General features: G+C 40.3%; 1 protein-coding gene across 1 annotated transcript in view; it reads left to right on the forward strand.

Annotated features, from left to right (window-relative positions):
- Positions 1–20,321, forward strand: part of CAMK4 (calcium/calmodulin dependent protein kinase IV) — a 190,830-nt gene that overhangs the window by 69,795 nt on the left and 100,714 nt on the right. Inside the window, exon 2 of the mRNA XM_075411737.1 lies at positions 5,997–6,075. Coding sequence (XP_075267852.1) covers positions 5,997–6,075 — 79 coding nt within the window. The remainder of the gene's footprint in view (positions 1–5,996; positions 6,076–20,321) is intronic.

The raw sequence follows: 20,321 nt of genomic DNA on the forward strand, positions 1-20,321 counted from the left end.
ATGTAAGAGTTCAAGGTTTTTTCCCCCTACATTATGTTCGTTTTGTGAAATTTTCCATTCTCTTACAACTTGTGAAATAATGAGGGGGAAGGGAGGTCTGCAGCTGCACACGGTTGCCTGCGAGTCCTCTATGTGTACATATTGATGCTTAGAAGAAACTTTTAGATCAGATTTGAATAATTTCAGAATTGCTTGTAAGTTCACTGTAGAAAGTTTGTTTTGATACACTTTCACATGAAATGCAAGTTGTAAGAATTTCTGAATTTACATATATGTGCTTTTTTCAGTGAAGGCAATAGTAGTAATGCCATGGCATATGCCTTTTTAAAATATAATTTTCATTTGTATGTATGTAAATAGCTTTGTCAATATTTTTTTTGTTCTGTCCAGTCTTTAACTTCAAACACAACATTTAATTTCTGAGTCTAGGAACAGTAATTTCATTCCTGTCAATCCATTTTGATGTTCTAGTCTATACATAAGAAAGAGTGAATTAATGTATTTTACCTTTGTCCTGCTGTAAAATGTACAAAAAAAATGTGTATTCTTTATGGAAACCAATACTGGACTTTAATCTGTTCTGGAGGTTTTGCAGCACAGATTTCCGTGGCTCTGTAATAGTTACAGTTTTCTTGGGACCATTCATTCTTTTGCCTGATTTGTTTGGACAAACTAGATTGTCTAACCGTTCTTTGACAGCATGAAGCACAAACTAATTTATTTTTCAAAAATCAATTCAGAACTTAAAGAATTTAATACAAATGAAATTTACAGGAGATTACCTTGAGCACTATGTTTGTACTGAGTTGATTCAAAATGCAATATAAAACCCAGGATGAGTGGGCATGGCATGGAGATGCTGACCTATTTTTGTAAGGACCAATATTCCTACTTCGAGTGAAAATACTGTCAGTGACAGTTTGTTTATTTTATTATAAAACTACAGGTCTAGGAATTCACCTTTCCTGCCTACCTGTGACCAACTAAATGTCTGACCGTGTTTAATTTTGATTCCCATTTGTTTCACAGGCAGAAGGTTTTTGTGGGTGTGGGGGAGAAAAGGCTTTTTCCAACCTGGCTCAAATTCTGTGTCTTTTCCTGCCTGGTTTTTTCTTTCTCTGCCAGTCTCCAGTCTGATCCTGCAAATTCCATTTTCACCTTTATGTGCAAATTCTGCTGATCACTTCCACCTCCTTAACACTCCTCCTGGGCGTCCCTGCCTTCCTTCCATCTGTGCTGACACCAGTATTTTAGACTGCATGTACTTGAAGTGTGACCATGCCTTTTCTCTCTACTCTACAATCTGGACTGCTTACCGCAGACAGAGTGCTATGGTGCTGTTGCCCAATGTCTAAGACAGTGTCCTTCTAAAATAATTGAGAATTCATTAACACCTGAGGAGGATAATAAGAAAAATAATCCAGAATACTCAACAAAGTGTATATTAGAGGGGCCAAAAAGTTTTTACACGTACACTTTTAATATTTTTAAAACATTTTTCAAATTTGTGTGGAAAACAACACACATGGAGAGATCAATCACTGAATTTTAGTCTAATTTCTCATATTAAGTGGTACTTTCAATACTGTAAATTTTTTGTGCGGTCATTGGACTAATGGCTGAGTCGGTTTGTCATATCGGTGCAGTATTTGTGTACTGCAGCAATACTAGTTCTGTGCTAATACTGAATTGCGTGTGTAGCAGCTGTGATACACTCCATGCACGGGATGTCATGAGGTTTCTCATGAGTTCTCACTATCCTCGTTGTAGGTGGCACCACATGGAAGTGAATTTTTTTATTGTTCATTATGACCAAGTATTTAATATGTACACATTATTTTTAGGGTTTCTGTAAGATCTAAACCAGATATAGAAACATACTTGTGTAGTAAAGCATATACATACATAGTAAAGAGGTTTGTTTTTTTTTTTTTTTCACAGCTATACGTGGGCTTTTAAAAGCAAGTCTTTAGCAGAATCCTTAAGCAGCTTTCCAGACAGAAACACAGATGTCAGTAAAAGAGAATGACAATGTTTTCGACAATGTAGTAAGAATTCTAATTTTTACTATGCTCTGACTTGGCCAACTACATATTCCAAGAATATGCCTTTTTTTGTATTGTTCCAGCAGTCTTAATTTTAAGTTTTGAGTTCAGGAGAACTCAAAACTCTAGGCAGAGATGCAAAAAAGCAACAGCTGGATGCTCCTTTAAGCCTAATTTTCTTTAAAAGCGAGTAAGTGCACACGTATATACACAAATATATATAATAAAATATTTCATATAAATATAAGTGTATGTATAGACACAGAGATAGATAAATGCATACGTATGTATTAGGTGTGTATGTATGTATTCACCAACTACAAAGAGGGAAGAGCTGGCAGGATCAGTTCTAAGTATGGTAACACAATGTGGTGCATAGTCTTGTGGTTGGAATCATCAGAGTATGGGAGATGTAATTTCTGGTTTCTAGTCTGAATTGGGAATGGGTTGCTTGTCAGTCACACACTACAATGTACTTCTCCAGGTGATTATTAGTGGCTTAGGCTTAGGGTCCTCTCCATTTCTTCTGCTGAAACTGTCCATGCTGTAAGTTTAAATATTCCCTTGTGTTGGTGTCCGCTGCTTATCGAAGAAGTGCCTTAACCGTTGATTATAAGTGATCCCTTTCTGTAGCACCATTAATATTTATCATTCAGATGAAGTGGAACACCCCCTGCAGAGGATGTGGTGCTGAGAGGTTTGCGGTCTGTCTATCTGGCCATAAATTTAATGCTTGTAGAAAGTAGCATGTTGCCACAAGAATTTTTTGTTTCTGCATATTTGTGTTTTCTGACCAAATGTATCAATGAAATGTTTAGTTGATACAAGTTCCAGACCAGATTCTGAGAGCCTGGTTGATGGCAGTCAAGGTTTGATGCTGAAAAACTTAAGATAAATGCAAGAGGTTACAATTAGCAGCTCTCTGAGCTTTTCAGTTGCACATGAGATTTTTGCAGCTGAAGCTACCCACTGCCCTTGGGTGATGAAAGCTTGAGTCGCTCCCATTATATTGGTGACCTTCCAAGTCATACAGGCTCAGGAAAGCTGTATGTGCTGATTCAGCAGAAGGCTCGCTGAGCTACAGCAGGCAGCCAAAATAAGGAAAGCAAAATGTCTTTATTTGAACAAGGCAGTTCTGTTTGCATATTGACGTTAAGAACGGTAGGCTGCTTCCCTTCCCACTTTTTTTCGTTTTCTTAAATGAAAGAATCAAGGAGATCCTGTTACCACCAAAGAGACAAAGGAGTTAGGTCTGTACTAGTAATAGTTGTCTGCTAAGCTTTGCAACAGGCCTGTAAGCGGGTTGCCATCCTGTTTCTGAGTCCCAGTGCTGGTTTCTGGCATGGAAGAGGAAGGCATTCTTAGCTGTTAGTTCAGTGATCTCTTTCTTGGCTGGTGGAAACAAGTCTGTCAGAGCTGGGTGTAGGCAAATAAACCAAAAGAGAACTCTCTGAAAGCGTTGCTAAGTCTTGTGATACCTTGTCATCATTTTTTCCCCAAATTAGGACTCCAGGGACGTGCAGTCGGAAATCTTTACAATAGGTAGTAATTTCTAAACTAGGCCCTCTGTGTGTTATGAATGGTGACTAATGAGCCTGATGGCAAACTGCTCATCTGGACATGCCCTCATAAACTCCTGTCTCTCTGGGCTGTCGTGTGCCGCTTTCGAGGGTTATGCTGTTGCTCTTCCAGCTTTGGGTGCAGTCAAAGGAGCTGCTAAAGGTAGTGCCGTGCTACCCCTCTTGGTGTACCTGTCTGTCTGGTCACTGTGCCAGTTCTGTTAAATCGTCAGAGATGTTCTGGTGGGTGGGTTTTTATTCACATGGAAGACTTTGCAGAGTCAGGCTAGAAACCGGTAACGCAAACACTGACAGCAGCGTTACTGAGAGACAGTGACTGCCTTCCGTCGCCACCACGGCAGCGAACACCTGGAGATGTGCACAGGAGTGGTAATCTATTTATTTGGATCATCAGCTGCACAGCTTATGTAATTGTGCCCTCAACCAAATAAAATAATTTCTTGAAGGTTTGCTGCCTACTTAGTAAGAGCATATGTAGACTAATGAGTTTAATGTTTATATTGCACTCTGCATATGTGAATCAGGGTACAAAAATGATCTGCAATTTATGCAGTGACTTCCCCATTACAGTGCTGTAGTGAAATACTGGAAGTAAAAACCTTACCACAGCAGGTCCTTAGAATTTTATCTTTTTACATTTTTGGTTGCACTTAAAAGGTGTGAGGGTTTTTTTTAATGGGTGTATTTTTTTCTTCTTGCAAAACAGAGCCTTTTGAGACTTGGCCAAGGAGAGGAGATCTAATTAAATTCATGTAATGATTCTGGGAGTCACTGAGGCTTGCAGTACTCCTGCACATTTATCAATACACTGTTATGAGAGACAAATCATTTTAGCATTTGAGCTGAAGTGAAGATTACTTTATGTGTGTTTGATGCACACAGGCCCTCAGATGATTGAGCTGCGTAACCCTTCCTGTAGGTGACCTTTCCTGATGAAGAGTTCTTTCTGAAATGAATCTTCTCAATCAAGTGGCAGTTCTTGTGCTCACTCACGTACTTATAAAAATATGGACTTGCCTGCTCGGAGTGTCATCTGGCACTTGTGCCAATGCTGAGGAGGGAGAAGTGCAGAGTGTGCATGGCAGTGTTGTACCGCAGTGCACCCAGAATAGTAAACCCTGTGCCACAGCTTTATTCATATAGTCAGACATGGCTACGCTGTTCTGCTGTTTAAAAGAAAGCTGCTTGAGTCATTCTGCAGCTCGTGGTCATCTCCTATAGGCATACTGAGATGGGTTTCTTCTGGTTCAGAGAGATCTGCAGTGCAATTTGGTCTGTGGTATGTACGAAATCCTTTCACTGCGGAGTGACTGTGTGCAGTTCTGTGATGCACGTTATTCAGGAAGTCATGTATGATAAGGGCAGTCCCCTCTAGCTTAAAAATCCATAGCTATTTGGAAGTGCTTAATCTTAAGAGTGGGTGACAAATCTCCTGAGGACAGGAGGCTTTCAAAAATGCCTTAAATCCGGTGCTGCCATGTAGCACTTCAGTGCATCCATTTTGATGGTGGCTGACACTGGATTGCTCAGCGGCCTCTAAAAGGAAATGTTGTAGAATATAAAGGTATGTGGATTTTTTGTAACCATTAGGGTTTTGCCAGAGGTTTTTCCTCTCTTTAGCTAATTCATAGAGTACAGGTCCCTTCCTTGGTGGTGACAAGTAGAACACAGCAAGTAACCTTAGCAGCTAAGCCTGCCTCTGGAGACTGTCCAGACCAACCTCCTGCTCAGAGAAGTGCCATCCAACCAGCAAAGCCATGATTTTGTGTTATTAGCACATTCAAGTGAGTTTGCCTTGAAGGCAACCAGAAGATGTTAACCCCAGTTCAGTTTTGCCATGAGCAAGCCCCACCATTTTCCACTGAATTAACCAAAAATGCTGCTCACTCCATCTGGTGCCAGATTTTGCTGTTTAGGCAGGTGAGTGGTGAACAGCACAGTAACTGTCTCTTATCTTCTTTTCTGTCTCGCTCTCCATTATTGCCATCAACAGTAAAAAAATGCAGTGCAACTAATTGTTGCGAATGGGTTGCCTTAACAAAGACAAGAAATGTTGTCACAGCTTTGAGGCCAGATTAGGTTCCTTGCTACCCTGAGGAAACCTCCAGGATGTGTCACGAGCCAGAAGTGTGACCAAGAGGCTTTTTGAGCTTTGCAAGTTCTGTTGGCTGAATAACCACTGAAGTTCACTGGTTCAACAGAGAGTAGTCTTTATACTGTTTCTATTTTTGTTGCAGCTGTGGGGAAAAATGAGTTATTTTTTGCCCAAACTGGGAGGAGTAGAAAATGTAGTTTCAGCTAGGAAACTCTTGTTTATTGACATATTCGAAGAGGTGTATGTACAACTATTTTTTTTTTTTTTTTAATTTAGTGGGGCTACATCCATTGTCTACAGATGCAGGCAGAAAGGGACCCAGAAACCTTACGCCGTCAAAATGTTGAAGAAGACAGTAAGTCATTTTGTTTTGTTTTGCTTTGCTTTACTTTGGGATATGTTTGGGATTTTCTCTGTTTTTTTCGGTGCAGTTTCTTTGTGTGGGGGAAGTGTGCTAGATTAAGGACCCTGCTAAGCTTGTATTTTCTGTGACCGAGCTTCTACTGCTCCTCATTATTAAAACAGCTTTTAGAGGTAACAGAAATCTGTTGGCAATGCCTTATCCTCATAAATCTTGCTTGTACCTTCATCTGGTGATGTCTGTATAGACTTAGGTTTGGGCAAAACTTTTTAGACAGAAATGTCTTTTTCTTTCACTATGGAAAAGAAGCAGGTTCTGAATCACTTAAATGTTCTGTGGTTGCATTTTGCTTTAATACATTGTTTTGCTCAAAAAATACCATTGGATGATTTATCTTTTTCAGAAACTGCTTAAAACACCAATGCAAACTCAAGTAAAATTAAATATTTCATGGAGGTTTGTTCCCTTTATGAAATAGCAAGAGAACCAGTTGAGACATCACTTATTTTCAGAACTCCATGTATGTCATACTTCTACCACAGCTATTTTTGTGTGTGTTACAAAATAGATGGTGGAAAGCATGAAGAGAGACTAGAGAGGAAAGGCTAATAATGGATTGAGAGACTTCAACCGGAAAGAAACGTGGGGGGTAGGGTAGAGCAGTTTGTGTTACTAAGAGGGGAAGAGAAATTTGAGAGGTAACAAGCAAGCTGTGAGGCATGGACATGATTTTTATTCATGAATGGTTTTGATTCAGGTTGTTCCAGTGTTAAATCATCCATTATTCCATAAAGTTCAGGAATGTTCATATGTAGCAGCAGAATGATGGGTGGGTAGGCGTAAACATGTCTAAATGCTGAATTAACTGGTGGTCTCTGTGCAAGACATGAGTGGGTTCCATATGAGTAAAATGTTGGCATTAATTTGTCATCTTTGAAAGTAAGCCAAAGCTTAAACTGGCACCGAAATTTGGATGTATGTGCTGTTTTGAATTTGCATCAAGTGCATTGGAGGAAGCAGAGCAGGTGAGGAGCTTGCACTGCTGTGGCCTGTGGTCTGTCTTTCCTGTGGAAATGCAGAGAACTTAATTTTTAAGTTTTTATTAGTTCTTTATGCCGACGATTCCCATAATGTTTGAGGAGTATCTGGTCTTATAATTATTATTCTGAAATGCACTAGGAAGAAGGATATTAATTAAAAACATTTGCCTTTTTTTTTTGCCTTTGTGGAGATTAATTCATTTTCACAATGGCCACATTAATACTAGATCCACCTATTGGTGTATGTCAGTTTAGACTTTTGGCAGACTTATTGTAGCACAGAATTTTTAAAGAAGCGTAGGAAAAATGGCAAGCAAGAAGAACATAAGAATATGGTTAAGTTTGCACAGCAGCAACAGCTTGGCTTAATGCAGCCTTGATTACGTTAGCAGCGTGGTTAAGCAGTTCGCGCAACTGAGTTGTTCCCAGTGTAACTGATACACTTTGGGATTCTTTGTTATGAGAACAAGTGGTTCTATTACACAAATGAGCTTATTTCTATAACTGAGAATATGGGAGGCAATGCTGTAAGGAGGTGCAACTGCCTGTGCCTGCGCACCATGAGCTAGTGCAGCTCTGTTCCAGACTGGAGACGTAGTTATCGTCACAGAGACACAACTAACTGTGTGTTACAGTGCTCCCACAGCAGGAGGCCTGATCTTTGCTCAGGGTGTCTCAGTGTGAAAATAACCAAGTGTGGGACAAATTGTATACCAAAATGTTGATCAGTGTAAGTTTCCTGTTGGCTTTTTTTTAGCAGTTAGAAAAAACAGATGGCAGTTCTATAGTGGAGGAAAAGTGAAGGGAGAAAAAGAGGAAGAGCCTGTGACTGCGTTTGATGCAGAGTCCCATTTCTTCAATTCTGTTTCTTAAATGCACAGAAGGGAGCTCTGAAGAGCACAAGAAATCAGAATAAGACAAAGGAAGATGGTGAAGCAGCAAATACTCTGGTATTTCCATTCAAACTGACTGACTTTGAACACTGCACCGAAGAAGACTAGCTCACTGAGGAAGACTATCTGTAAAAACAGGGTAGGGGTCAGGGAGAGGGTGGTCCAGCTTGTCCTGCAAGTGGGAACTAGGGATGTGTAATTAGGAGTCTGGTTGCTGACTGGCAGCTCCAGATTTGTGGACGCTGATCACTACAATACTGTAATTCGAAGTAAAGCATTAGAAATTATTACTTTTATCCCATGGGAATACCTTAGATAAGAAACAAATGATCCTTTTTGGATTAAAATAGTGTGCTAGGAACACACTGCAAGAAACGTAAAATACCTATCAGTGTTCTTTTCATTTAAGTAATAAGATTAATTTTTGATTTTGCATTACTAATGCATTTTCATTTAGGAGCAGATAAAATTTTGGGCAGGACATATCAGCCAATTCTGAGAATGCACACTTGTGGAGAGATGTGAATTTTTAGGAGGTTCTGTAATTAATATTTCTTCATGATCTACCTTAATAAAATAGTATTCTTAGATTATTTGCTCAGTTCTCTTTGGGTTTTTTCTGATTGCCGCTTAAGCCAACAAAGAGAAACAGGAGACAGTACGCTTATGCAAACCTTTGTCAATAAAATGAAATAAAGTTTTGGAAATATTTTATTTCAGTTTAGAGGTTTAATCATTCTTAACCATTAATTAAAATTTTGTATGGTTCCAAAAGGAGGAGAAAAATTTTTTTTGCTGGTTCATAACTACTGAAACGGAATGCTTCGGTTCCCTGTTTCATTTTGGTTTTGTCAAATTCAGCCCATGTTTAGGAGTAGCTTTGAATCCTTGAAGTTACACTTTTGGTGAATAAAGAACACTTCTGGTTTTTCCTCCTGAAGTGTCTGACTGTCAAAATTAGGAAACTGACAGGCAAATTAGGACCACAACTTCCAGAGCAGCTAAAATACAACTCTTTGAAGGGCTAAAGAGGTCCAAAGAAAAACTTACATATGTATTAGTGGTAAGACACCTTTCAGATAATGTATAAAAAGTTAAATTTGGATTTGTTCTTAACAGATACAAAAAGAAATGTGTTTATAAAAGATCACTTATGGGACAAGTGAATATGCATGCTAAATAATTGCCTTTGATTTGTTCATCCAACCCTTATGCTCAGTTCCTGAGCATAATTGAAATGCAGGATTTTATTATATACTCATTATTTGATTTTTGCTATGTTTGTCAGATTTTTTAAATTCTGGGCAGGTAATACATATAAAGATTTGAATAATGTAATCTCTTTGTGGGGAAATCCATTCCATGAAGCAAGAAAGAAGCAAGAGCAGATCATATAGCACTTCAGAAAAACTAATCAAATGAGCGAAGTACAGCAATGAACTTTTACACTTGCAGTTGCAAATGTGAGATTGGTTTGCTTTTCAGTATGTAATTTAACTCTCCTCAAAGACTCAGCGCTTCAGAAAAATGGAGTATCTTTAGGATACACTTTACAAATATGATTGTTACTACTCTTAAGCCAAGACTTAAAAACTATGTGAGAGTTACCACAAGTCATTTGGAACAGTTGTTGTTGCAAACAACATATAGCACATAGATCATGTTGGAAGAACACAGGATTCTTGAAGGGAGCAAACATATTTATGTGCTGTTTATGAAATTAAACCTCTCATCTGCAGACCTTTGCCTCCTTTTTGTGTTTTTAGAAAGTTAGGCAGCACATGAACCAGGGTCAGCCTGGAGATCATCTCATGTCTGGACAAGTGAATGCCTCCCAAGAAAGTAGACCCATCTCTGCCTTAAATTTCCTACCTGAGTCTGGAGAAGTTGCTTTAAAAATAGTGAAGAGAACAGATGGCCACTGTCTGTGTTTTCTAAATTAAGACACCAGGTGCCTGCCTACGTTTAGGTCTGCAAGTGCTAACAACTGTAACTGAAGTAATTTGGGAGCTGCCATTGCAATAAGCAACACACTCTGCGGAAAGAAGAACGGGATGCTGAACTGGGTTGTCTGGAGCCTGGGTCCTGGAATATTCCAAATTCAGCTTGTGGCATTGGCTGAGGTATTTCTTTTGGTGTCAGCTTTCTCATCCATAAAAATGAGTTCATACTCGTTTGATTTGCTTCTCAGCAATACTTTGAAGGGTAGGCTGGTTAGTATTCGTAGGTTTTAATTGATAGGTACTGTCCCCTGAGAGCAATTAAGTATTATGAAATAGTAGGCCCTCTGTGTCTCAGTCAATGAGGCATGCAAGTACAGAGACTATTTTGGAGAACTCTCACTTTGATTTTTTTTTTTGTGTGTGTGTGGGCATCCTCCCTCACAGGGTTTGTGATGTTTAACTAATACTTCCTCAGTACTTTAATTATAATCAGTGTTGATAAAGTAGCATTCTTCCTACAGACTGGTTGATGTTCAAAATCAGGCAAACATTCAGGCACATGAGCTTTTTCTCAGATCAGAAACAGAGCAACAGTTTTCAAGCAATACATACACTGGATATAATTCTGCTGGGATTAACTCAATTGTGCTGATCAGTTAGACAATTTGAGAACAACAAATAGGTTATGTCTGTGGAGCAGAGAGGAGTGTGAGCAAGTTTAAAGGTTACAGGCTTCCCTCCTGGATAAGTGGGATTGGATATCTAGAGATAGGGTCTGAGGGAGGTTATGGTGGTCTATAAAGGCACATATAAAGTCTCAATTGCATTCATGTTTGCATATATATACTTATATATATGTATATATATATACTTATATATGTGTATATATATACAAACATATCTATATATAGCCACCCTATAACATATACATACATATATTAAAATCTGTGTATGTTCCCAACTGTACAGGGAGTATAGTTTGCTGGCTTTTTCATTTTGTGTTGTAGTGAATTGCTGGTGTTCAGTGGTAATCAAGAGGCTCACGCAGATGTTTGGTCAGTTTCCTTGGAGGAGTGCAGCTTTTTGTTGAGCCTTTGTAATTGATTGAGAAGGCAAGTGCCACAGGACTCGGGCGGGGGACATGACGACTGTGTAGCATGCTTGGGGGTAGACAGAATTAGTAAATTGGTGTTTTATTGACTTTTGGAGAAGAAGATGTATGTTTGTAGCTATAAAATGAGAATTTCCATTTGCTGCCATGTGGCCTTACGGGATTTGCAATTTGAGTGCTTCCTGCCTCCATATGCCTGTTTCTCTATAAACTTTATAATGAGGCTATATATATATGTACATCTCCTGTGGTACAGTAATTGTCAGTACTCCTCTTGGACCAACATCACAGTAAGCGAGAGCCTGACATAATACTCCAATTTGTCTGAAGTGCTATGGCAGTATTCTTTTTTCTCCAGATTATGAAAGTTTGGAATATATTTACATACATATGTATATGTAAGGTCAATTCTTTCCTCACAAAGCTGGCATTAATTAACACGTCTTATTAATGTGTAATGTTCTAATTTTTTTCAAATTTTTCAGAAAGGAGAAAGAATAGTGTCGTATGTAAGTCTGTATGAAAACAGTCAACTGCACATCAGTACTCAGCATTAAAGAAGTGTGTTTTTGTCAACTAGCTCACACGTTCTTTTCTGTTATTCATTTGCACACACACATAAACACATGCCACACATGCCATTGCTTGGTAATTACTGGGAAATGCTAATTTCTTAATTAGCACTCCATCTGCAGTACCAGCTATTATATATGTAGATTATTTTTCCTGGTTTGCTCATTTTCAGTCATCCATGTCATCCTCTCATTCATGTGCAGTTCACACTGTTACGTTTCTTCTGAAAGATGAAAAAAATATTTCAGTGAAAATTATTTTGAATAAAGACATGAGGGAGTCGGGCTTTGAGTTTTCCACTGCTTATATCCAGTTTTCCCTCTGTATATCAGGGGAATCTGGCTTCCATGGTCTGACTCACTCCTTTCCAAAATAGGGGGCTTGGAAGTAAAAATTAAATCCAACAAATACATAGTACCTGAAGAAGAACAAGAAGGTCATTTTACATAAATGCCCTACGAAAGAAGAGAGAACTGAAAAAAAAAAAAAATTTCTGCAGTAAGATACCGATAGGTTTTGCTTTAGAAGCTATAAAATCAGACACCAGTTACCGAAAGTGGAAATTTTTCTAAAAAATAGCTTTGTAATATGCTGGTTTAGTCCTTAGAAAGCAAAAAGTGTTTTTTGTCTTTATTGACAGGACCTCCTTCAGAAAAGGAAGCAGTCCCATTCTGCAACTGAAAACAACCTGTCCTATATGCATAAATTTATTTAACATGTCATCTGTGTTACAATGTGTTGTATTACATCACATTGTAATGCAGATGGTGTGTAAAAATCACATAACACAGAATAATATTAGTTACCTGTTGCCATTTTGACTGAACTGCTGTGCTCTTCCTGAGTAAGTCATACCTTGGATTAAGATTTTAAAAACAGAGATCATATTTTTTCCTTGCTCCATTTAATTTATAGGTAATCAGCTAACACTCATTGCTAGTTTTCACAGCTTATTTTTCAGAAATACAAAGAGAAGCTAATGAAAAGAGGAAAATATAAAGCTCAACTCATTATTGTGCAGTTCAAGGAAGCTCAACCTACTGTATACATTGCATTGTTGAACAAACAGTTCTGAGAAACGAAGTCATATCCCCTAGATGATGAATTCAGTAACACCCCCCCCTCCCCCAAAATTACACATTTAGCTTTGAATAAATAACTAAACGGGAACTTTTGTGAAACGATCTGAGCTGCACGTTTGCTTCCATCAACCCATCCATGAACATTTTACTCCCTCCCTGCCTGCAGTGATTTGTCTTCTCCATGGCTTTAAGCAAGCCGAGAGGAGCTTTGTGTGTCTCGGGTGCACAGAAATGTAGTGAGGCAAGACAGGAAATAGGAAGGAAATGTGTTGCTGTCTGAGGATATATTTAATGCCTGAAGCAAAGACGCACCCCTGCAAGAGGGCTGAGCGGAGGTGCAGAGGTAAATGTTAGACTATCCTGAGATTATGGTCCTCCTCTTTAGAAACCCTTCATTATTTACAGCCTGCTAAAGAAGTCTGGAGGCATGCCTGTGATGGAGCTGTACTGCAGGGAAGGCAGGGCTTCTGCGTAGATGAATGGTCTGTGAGGCTTGTGCTGGGGGTCTCTGAGTCTTCTCCCTCTGCATTTTAGGAAGTTGTTGTTTTCAAGAAGCGTGTGCTGTGGTCCTGTCCAGTAGTGACAGTTACTCATTTTGGGGAAGAGAGATAGAGCTTGTTCTGTGCTGTTGAGCAAAGAATTAAAGGAAAACTGGCTGCGTGCACAAAAAATGAAGAGAAGAGAGCAAAAGATAATAAGCCACACTGTTTTCTCCAATGGTGGCAGTTCGGCTGTTGGAATAAAACAGGAACAGTGCACAACTTAAAACATAGCATCCTGGGTTTATTCCTCTGGCCTGAAGCTGAGTTCTCTGTAGCCCCTCGGAGAGGCAAATCTGACTGAGGTCTGTAAGAGAGAGGATTTATTTTACCAAGAACTCCGTAATCAGCGTGTATGCACTTGACAAACTGGTTACACTGGCATATTTCAAGATAAAGTATATCCTCTTTGGCTGAGATGGTCTTCTTTTGTCTTACATCCTTCAAGAGGACATATACATACCATACCTACGTACCACATGTAGGGAGGAATGGAAGAGCAAAGACAGATAGTAACACAGCAACTGTGTAAGAGGCACAACCTGTGGGTTCCAGTTACAGAAGCTTCTTTGAGAACTCATGAAGTCAGCATCACTGTGTGATCTCCATGAGAGATGTCACCTGGTCAGAGCATCTTTTAAGACTGGAACTAAGGTTCAGTACAACTTTCTGACCTGAATATTGTGGTGGTTGATGGCTACGGGACTAATGTGTATGGGTGAGGATCATCCCAAATTTTGCCAAACTAAACTTGCTCTCTGCTTGAATCATTTAAGAAGGGCTTCCTTAAGGAAAAAAAAAAAAACAAAAAAACAAAAACAGAACACAAACCTGAATAAATAAAAAATAACTAATAACATGTTTTCCTTCAAATCTAAAAAACAATGCTCCACTTTCTTTGTTATTCCTTCCCCTTCATTTTAAGCAGCTTTCAAATACTACTGTTTGTTTCCAACGAGCTATTCCATTATACTTTGCATATATTGAACGAGCAAATGTTTGAAACTTCAGCTGGGCATGTTTTCGGTACATATAGTGAAACCCAGCTGGAAGCGTTTCCATAAGTAATAAGAAATATCATAAATAAGGTGGCTTGTTTTCTGTTTCAGTCCTATGGTATTCAAGTTACTGTCATTTACAGTTTTTTTGAGAGAATTCTGATTTCAAATTTATTTTAAAATTGCAAAGATTATATGATAGGCTAACTTCTGAGGACCTCTAAGCAGTACTGTCAGGAAAATCAGCCTGCAGATATTTAGATTTTGTCTGCAAGATACATAACACTCATATAGGTTTTAGCTCTTTATATACTGATATAAGAATAGTGCTACAAGAAGAAATAGCATGATAATAATTGTAGGTTTATGGACTGAGTGGCAAACATAGTAGGTATAGGATTTGAATGTAAAAATATGAGAAAATACAAAGTCAAAAGAACTCTGTGACATGGTTTTCAGGACTTTGTGGGAGAAGTCCTAATTCCTGTAGAAGAGAGCTCTAATTTCTACAAATGAGAAGCCAAAAATCTCTCAATCAGAACGCCAGGAAAATTATTCATTTCACCATTTTAACTAATTTCAGTTATTCTTTTTGGGCCATTACTGTGTTCACAACTGCAACACCACAGTGGGAAAACATGTTAGCATTTCTGTGTTTTATGGATGAGGGGCACATGAGGTACTGAGGCTAGGAGCTGGATTTGTAAAGTATTTGTGTCCAGGCAATTAGTACCACAGTTTGTAATACATCAGTAACTACCTCCTGAATGCTTTACTTCAAAGGTAAAATTTGCCTTCTCTTCTCCAGGCTAAGCAGACCCAGGTCCCTCAGTCTTTCCTCAGAGGAGGGACACTCCAGTCCCTTCATCATCTTCATGGCCCTTCATTGGATTCTCTTCAGTATGTCGTTGTTCCTGTTGTACTGGGGAGCCCAAAACTGTGTGCAGAAGACCAGGTGTGGCCTCACCAGTGCTGAGTAGAGGGGAAGGATCCCCTCCCCTGACCGGCTGACAACACTTCTCCTAATGCAGCCCAGAATGCCATTGGCCTTCTTTGCCACAAGAGCACATTGCTGGCTCATGTTCAACTTTGTGTCCACCGGGACCCCCAGGTCCTTTCCTGCCAAGCTGCCTTTCAGTTGGGTTCCCTCCAGCCTGTGCTGGTGCCTGGCGTTGTTCCCCCCAGGCGCAGGACTTTGCACTTCCCCTTGTTGAACTGCGTGAGGTTCCCATCAGCCCATTTCTCCAGCCTGTCCAGGTGCTTCTGGATGGCAGCATGACCCTCTGGCATATCAGCCCCTCCTCCCAGTTTGGTGTCATCTGCAAACTTGCTGAGGGTGCACTCTGCCCCACCATCCAGATCGTTCATGAAGAAGCTAAACAGGATTGGACCCAGTATTGACTCCTGGGGTACTCCATTAGTTACTGACCTCCAATGACAATTCATGCCACTGATCACAACCCTCTGGGCCTGGCTGTTCAGTCACCTCACTGTCTGCTTATTCAGCCCACACTGCAACATCTCTTCTATGGCGATCTTGTGGGAGACTGTGTAAAAGGCCTTATTTAAGTCCAACTAGACAATGTCCACTGCTCTCCCCTCATCTATGAAGCCAGTCATTTCATCACAGAAGTTTCTCAGGTTGGTAAAGCATGACCTGCCCATGGTGAATGCTCCTGATGACTGACTTGTCCTTTGTGTGCCTGGAAAAGGTTTCCAGGATTAGCTGTTCCACCACCATCCCAGGGACTGAGGTGGCACTGACCAACCTGTAGTTCCCTGAGTGCTTCTTCTTGCCCTTCTTGAAGACAGGAGTGACATTTGCTATCCTCCAGTCTTTGGGCACTTCTCCCAGTCACCATGACTGATCAAAGGTTATTGCAAGTGGCCTCACAATGACATCTGCCAGCTCCCTCAGCACTCGTGGGCACATCCTGTCAGGGCCCATGGGCTTATGTATGCCCAGTTTGCTTAAGTCTTCCCTGACCTGATCCTCTTCCACCAAGGGTATGTCTTACTTGCTCCAGCCTTTACCCCTGGTCTCTGGGGCCTGGGATTCCTGAAGGCCGGTATTGCTAGTAGAGATTGAGGTGAAGAAGGCATTCAGTACCTCAGCCTCTTCCATGTCTGTGTTCCTTCCAGGTTACCAATCCTTGCTTCCACCTTCTGCGTGCTTCCTTTTTGTATTCGAGTTTTGCCAGGAGCCCCTTGTTTTTTCACACAGGCCTCCTTTCTAGCACCTTATGCCATGGGTCTTTTCTAAGGAGACCTTTGAATATGCTAAAGTTTGCTCTCCTGAGGTCCAGGGTAGTGAGCTTGTTTTTCACTCTCCTCTGTGCCCTCAGGATCCTGAACTTCACTATCTCTTGGTCACTGCAGCCAAGGCTGTCTTTGATCTTCACATCCCCATTGAACCCCTCCTAGTTGGTGAGTATGAGCTACAGCAGAGCTTCTCTTCTCACTGGCTCCTTTGTCGCTTGGAGGAGGAAGTTATTATCAATGCACTCCAAGTGCCTCGTGGATTGCTTGTGTCTTGCTGTGTTGTCCTTGCAGCAGATAACAGAGGGGTTGAAGTTCCCTATGAGGGCCAGGGCCTGCAAACGTGAGGCTGCTCCTATCTGTCTGTAGACAGCCTCATCCATTTGTTCTTCAGGTAGCCTATAGCAGACACACACTGTAATGTCACCTTTTAACTTGTGTGTTATGTCACCTAAGAACTGGTGTGTTACAAGCCAGGTCTTCTTCGTCCCGTGTAGTGCATATGTGAAATGTATTCAAAGACAGACAGCTTTATTACCACTGAGCTTCGTACAGAGCTGGTTCATCCCAAAGTTTATGAAAGTATGGTCAGAGTATTGTGTTTGTAGTAAGGACCTCAAAAAACTTAGGTTGAAAATCCCAGGTAGTTTCTCATCACTGGGTAGCTAGACCTTACCAAAAGTCGAAGTAATGACAGATTTTACCTGCAGTAACATAAGAACCTACAGGGTCTTCGGGGTTGTGGGGTTTTTTAAGTACCAAAATCGCACCCCAGAACACACTTTATGCATCAGAGGTGGGTTTTAGGCCTGATTCTGTGTGATTTGCGAGATCTGCATGTGAATTCAGTGGCCATAAAGGGAGATGTAGGCGACTCCCCTGAAATTAAAATATTCACCTGTTCTGGTTCAAGTTCACATAACTTACAATAGCTTCCTTTCAGCATGTCTTCCATTTACTCCTAAATTGTATGAAGTGTAAGGGAACACTGGATCGAATACGGAAGACACGCTGTGGCTCTCGTGCACAGAATTCACAGCCTGGGGTGATCTGTTGGAGAGGAAAGTCACTGTATGTTACTGCTGCTCTCAGCCTGCTCAGTCACTTTTCTCTTTTTTCTAGCACAGCTCAGATCCTGGCAGAGGAGGCAAGTTAATGTGCTGTCATTAGTGTAGTTGAGACATCCTCCACAGGGACTGGAGAGATGTAGGGACAAAAACAGTCCTGTAAATTCTAGTGTTATTTGTTGACACATAGTGGTAACAAGAAACTCAGCTCAGAGTTGCTAATCTATGAAGTGAGCTCTCTGAATTAGTTATAAGGCCTTGTTTCACATATCTGCCTACCTCTCTTAACCATCTGACCATCTCTACATGCTTCTCTGTATCCTCTTCCAACTGTACCAAATATTTTTCATTTTCAGTCCCTGAAAGTTTCTGCAAGGGATTCCTTCCCTGCATTCCTTTGAGGATCTACTGGTTTTCTGTGTTATTCAGATTACAAAGTATAGAACCTGTAAATTTTAAGCAGTATGGGGGCATGGGGTCATTTATATGGTTCCTGGAAGAGTGTAGTTACAGGTGCTATATACTGCGAAGCAACAAGGAAGTGACTGCAGGACCCTTCATTATCAGTGTTCAGGGTTGACCTACCAGAATAATTGTCTAGCATCAGGAAATTGCAGGTCTCCTATTACAGGTGTCATTTAAGCAGCAGGTCCAGAGATTCAGGGAGGGTCATTCAAGATAACGTGCAAGACTTAACCTAAACCTGACGTTGTCGTGATTTCATCCCTCCTGAAACATTCTGAACAAAGCAGTCTCATTTGATCATCAGACTCACAACTAGGCCTTCCCCAGTCATCATCTATGTTATTGCTTACAAAACGGAGTGGTACAGCACATAGTTGATTTTCATGCTTTATCCCCAGCCAGCAGCTCAGCCCCACACAGCGGCTCATTCACTGCCCCCAGTGCAGTGGGGGATGGAATTGCAACAGCGAGATAACTCATGGGTTGAGATAAAGACAGTTTAGTAGGTAAATGTGCCAATGAAACAAAACAAGGAATTCATTCAGTCCTTCCCATCGGCAGGCAGGTTTTCATCCATCCCCAGGAAAGCAGGGCTCCATCACGCCTGACGGTTTCTTGGGAAGACAAATGCCTTAGCTCTGACCGTACCCCCTTCCTCTTCCTTCCCCCAGCTTTTATTGTTGACCACCGTGTTACATGGTATGTGATATCCCTGTGGTCAGCTGTCCCGTCTGTGCACCCTCCCAGCTTATTCTGCATCCCCAGCCTGGGCCAGTGGGAGAAGCAGAAAAGGCCCTGGTGCGGTGTAAACACTGCTCAGCCATAGCTAAAACATCCCTGTGTTATCAACAGTTTTCTTCACAAGTCGAGAACATAGCCCCGCACAAGTTACTGTGAAGAAAATTAACTCTGTCCCAGACAAAACCATTACATTGATCACATGGCTGAGCTGGATATCTGTGATGGAGATTACGGTATTAATGGTAGCCCTGATGCATCAGACCTTCATTGGGTAACAGTAGAAGGTTCACCTGCGTCTGTAAGTGTGGGTTGATTCAAAGAAGGATGGGTACACTAGCTTACTATTTATGGACAATTTCTTAAATTGCAGCAAGCATTGCACTTGGCTAATAATATAAGTAGACATAACATATTCCAGATCTTTATCATGCAGCTGAGGACTCCTAAGAAATTCAAGTAGCTTCGAGATAAAATGTACAGGATGATAGGAAATGTGCTACAAACTAATAGCTCTCAATTTCTAAGGGATTACTGTTACGTGGCAATTTATGTATTCAGAGGGATGATGTGAGTATGAAGCCTTTTACAGAATGCCAGATGTCTAAAATTGGTTATATCACTTAGAATAAAAGCTGTGTTAATACATTTTCACTGAGAAGAGAGGAAATTTTTTTGGATTTGTAACTGCATAGGTGAAAAGCAAGAACGGGCAAGAAAATGGCAAGTACAATTTTCTAAATAATCCTATAAATGTGACTCTTTTTAACTACAAAAAAAACTGTACTTACCTTTTCATATACACATTGTTCTTGTGTCTTAAAAGTGTCCTCCTCCAACCAGCTTTGAGAACAGTAGCAATGGCAGTAACACACTATAAATAGTGAATAGCTGAAATGAGCAGTTCATGAATACCTAATAGCCTGGAATTTGTTTGCATAAACTATTCAACAATTATCAAACATATTTGCAGAAATCTGTGTATAAATGAGTCAGGAACAGAAATAACAACCAAATTAGTCAGATAGTTAGACCCCAGCATATAATAAGGCCTGTTCTAATGAACATGTAACTTTTTTTGAACTCAGACTTAAAATGTATTTATTGCAAATTACCAGCGTTGTGCAAGCTGTAAGTGCCTCTGGACCCGTCCTTCACTCTTTGGTGGTGCCACCAAGTTAATGTGGGTGACCAATAGAACCCATTTGCAAAGGTTTGTGTGTCTGGGGGAATATTACCTGCATTTGGTCAGCTTTACCACGGAAATTGTACATTACAAGATGCAGGGCCTGTTAATCAGATATGTCAGCATGTGATTTGCTGTGCTGATGTCTGTACAATCCCACAAATCATTTCTACCCATCTTATAGTTTGCCTGCAAAGGTACTGTGCTTTTTGAGAAACAGAAGTGTTGCTTCTTTTATGGGATGATTTACATTTAAGAGATTAATGGTACTATCATATGCAGATAGTGCATTTCTCTTTCATTTTTTAAAAGCATATGCTTGTACAAGCCCAGCTGATCTGTATTT

The sequence above is a fragment of the Opisthocomus hoazin genome, chromosome Z, assembly GCF_030867145.1.
Source record: "Opisthocomus hoazin isolate bOpiHoa1 chromosome Z, bOpiHoa1.hap1, whole genome shotgun sequence".
NCBI classification, from domain to species: domain Eukaryota; kingdom Metazoa; phylum Chordata; class Aves; order Opisthocomiformes; family Opisthocomidae; genus Opisthocomus; species Opisthocomus hoazin.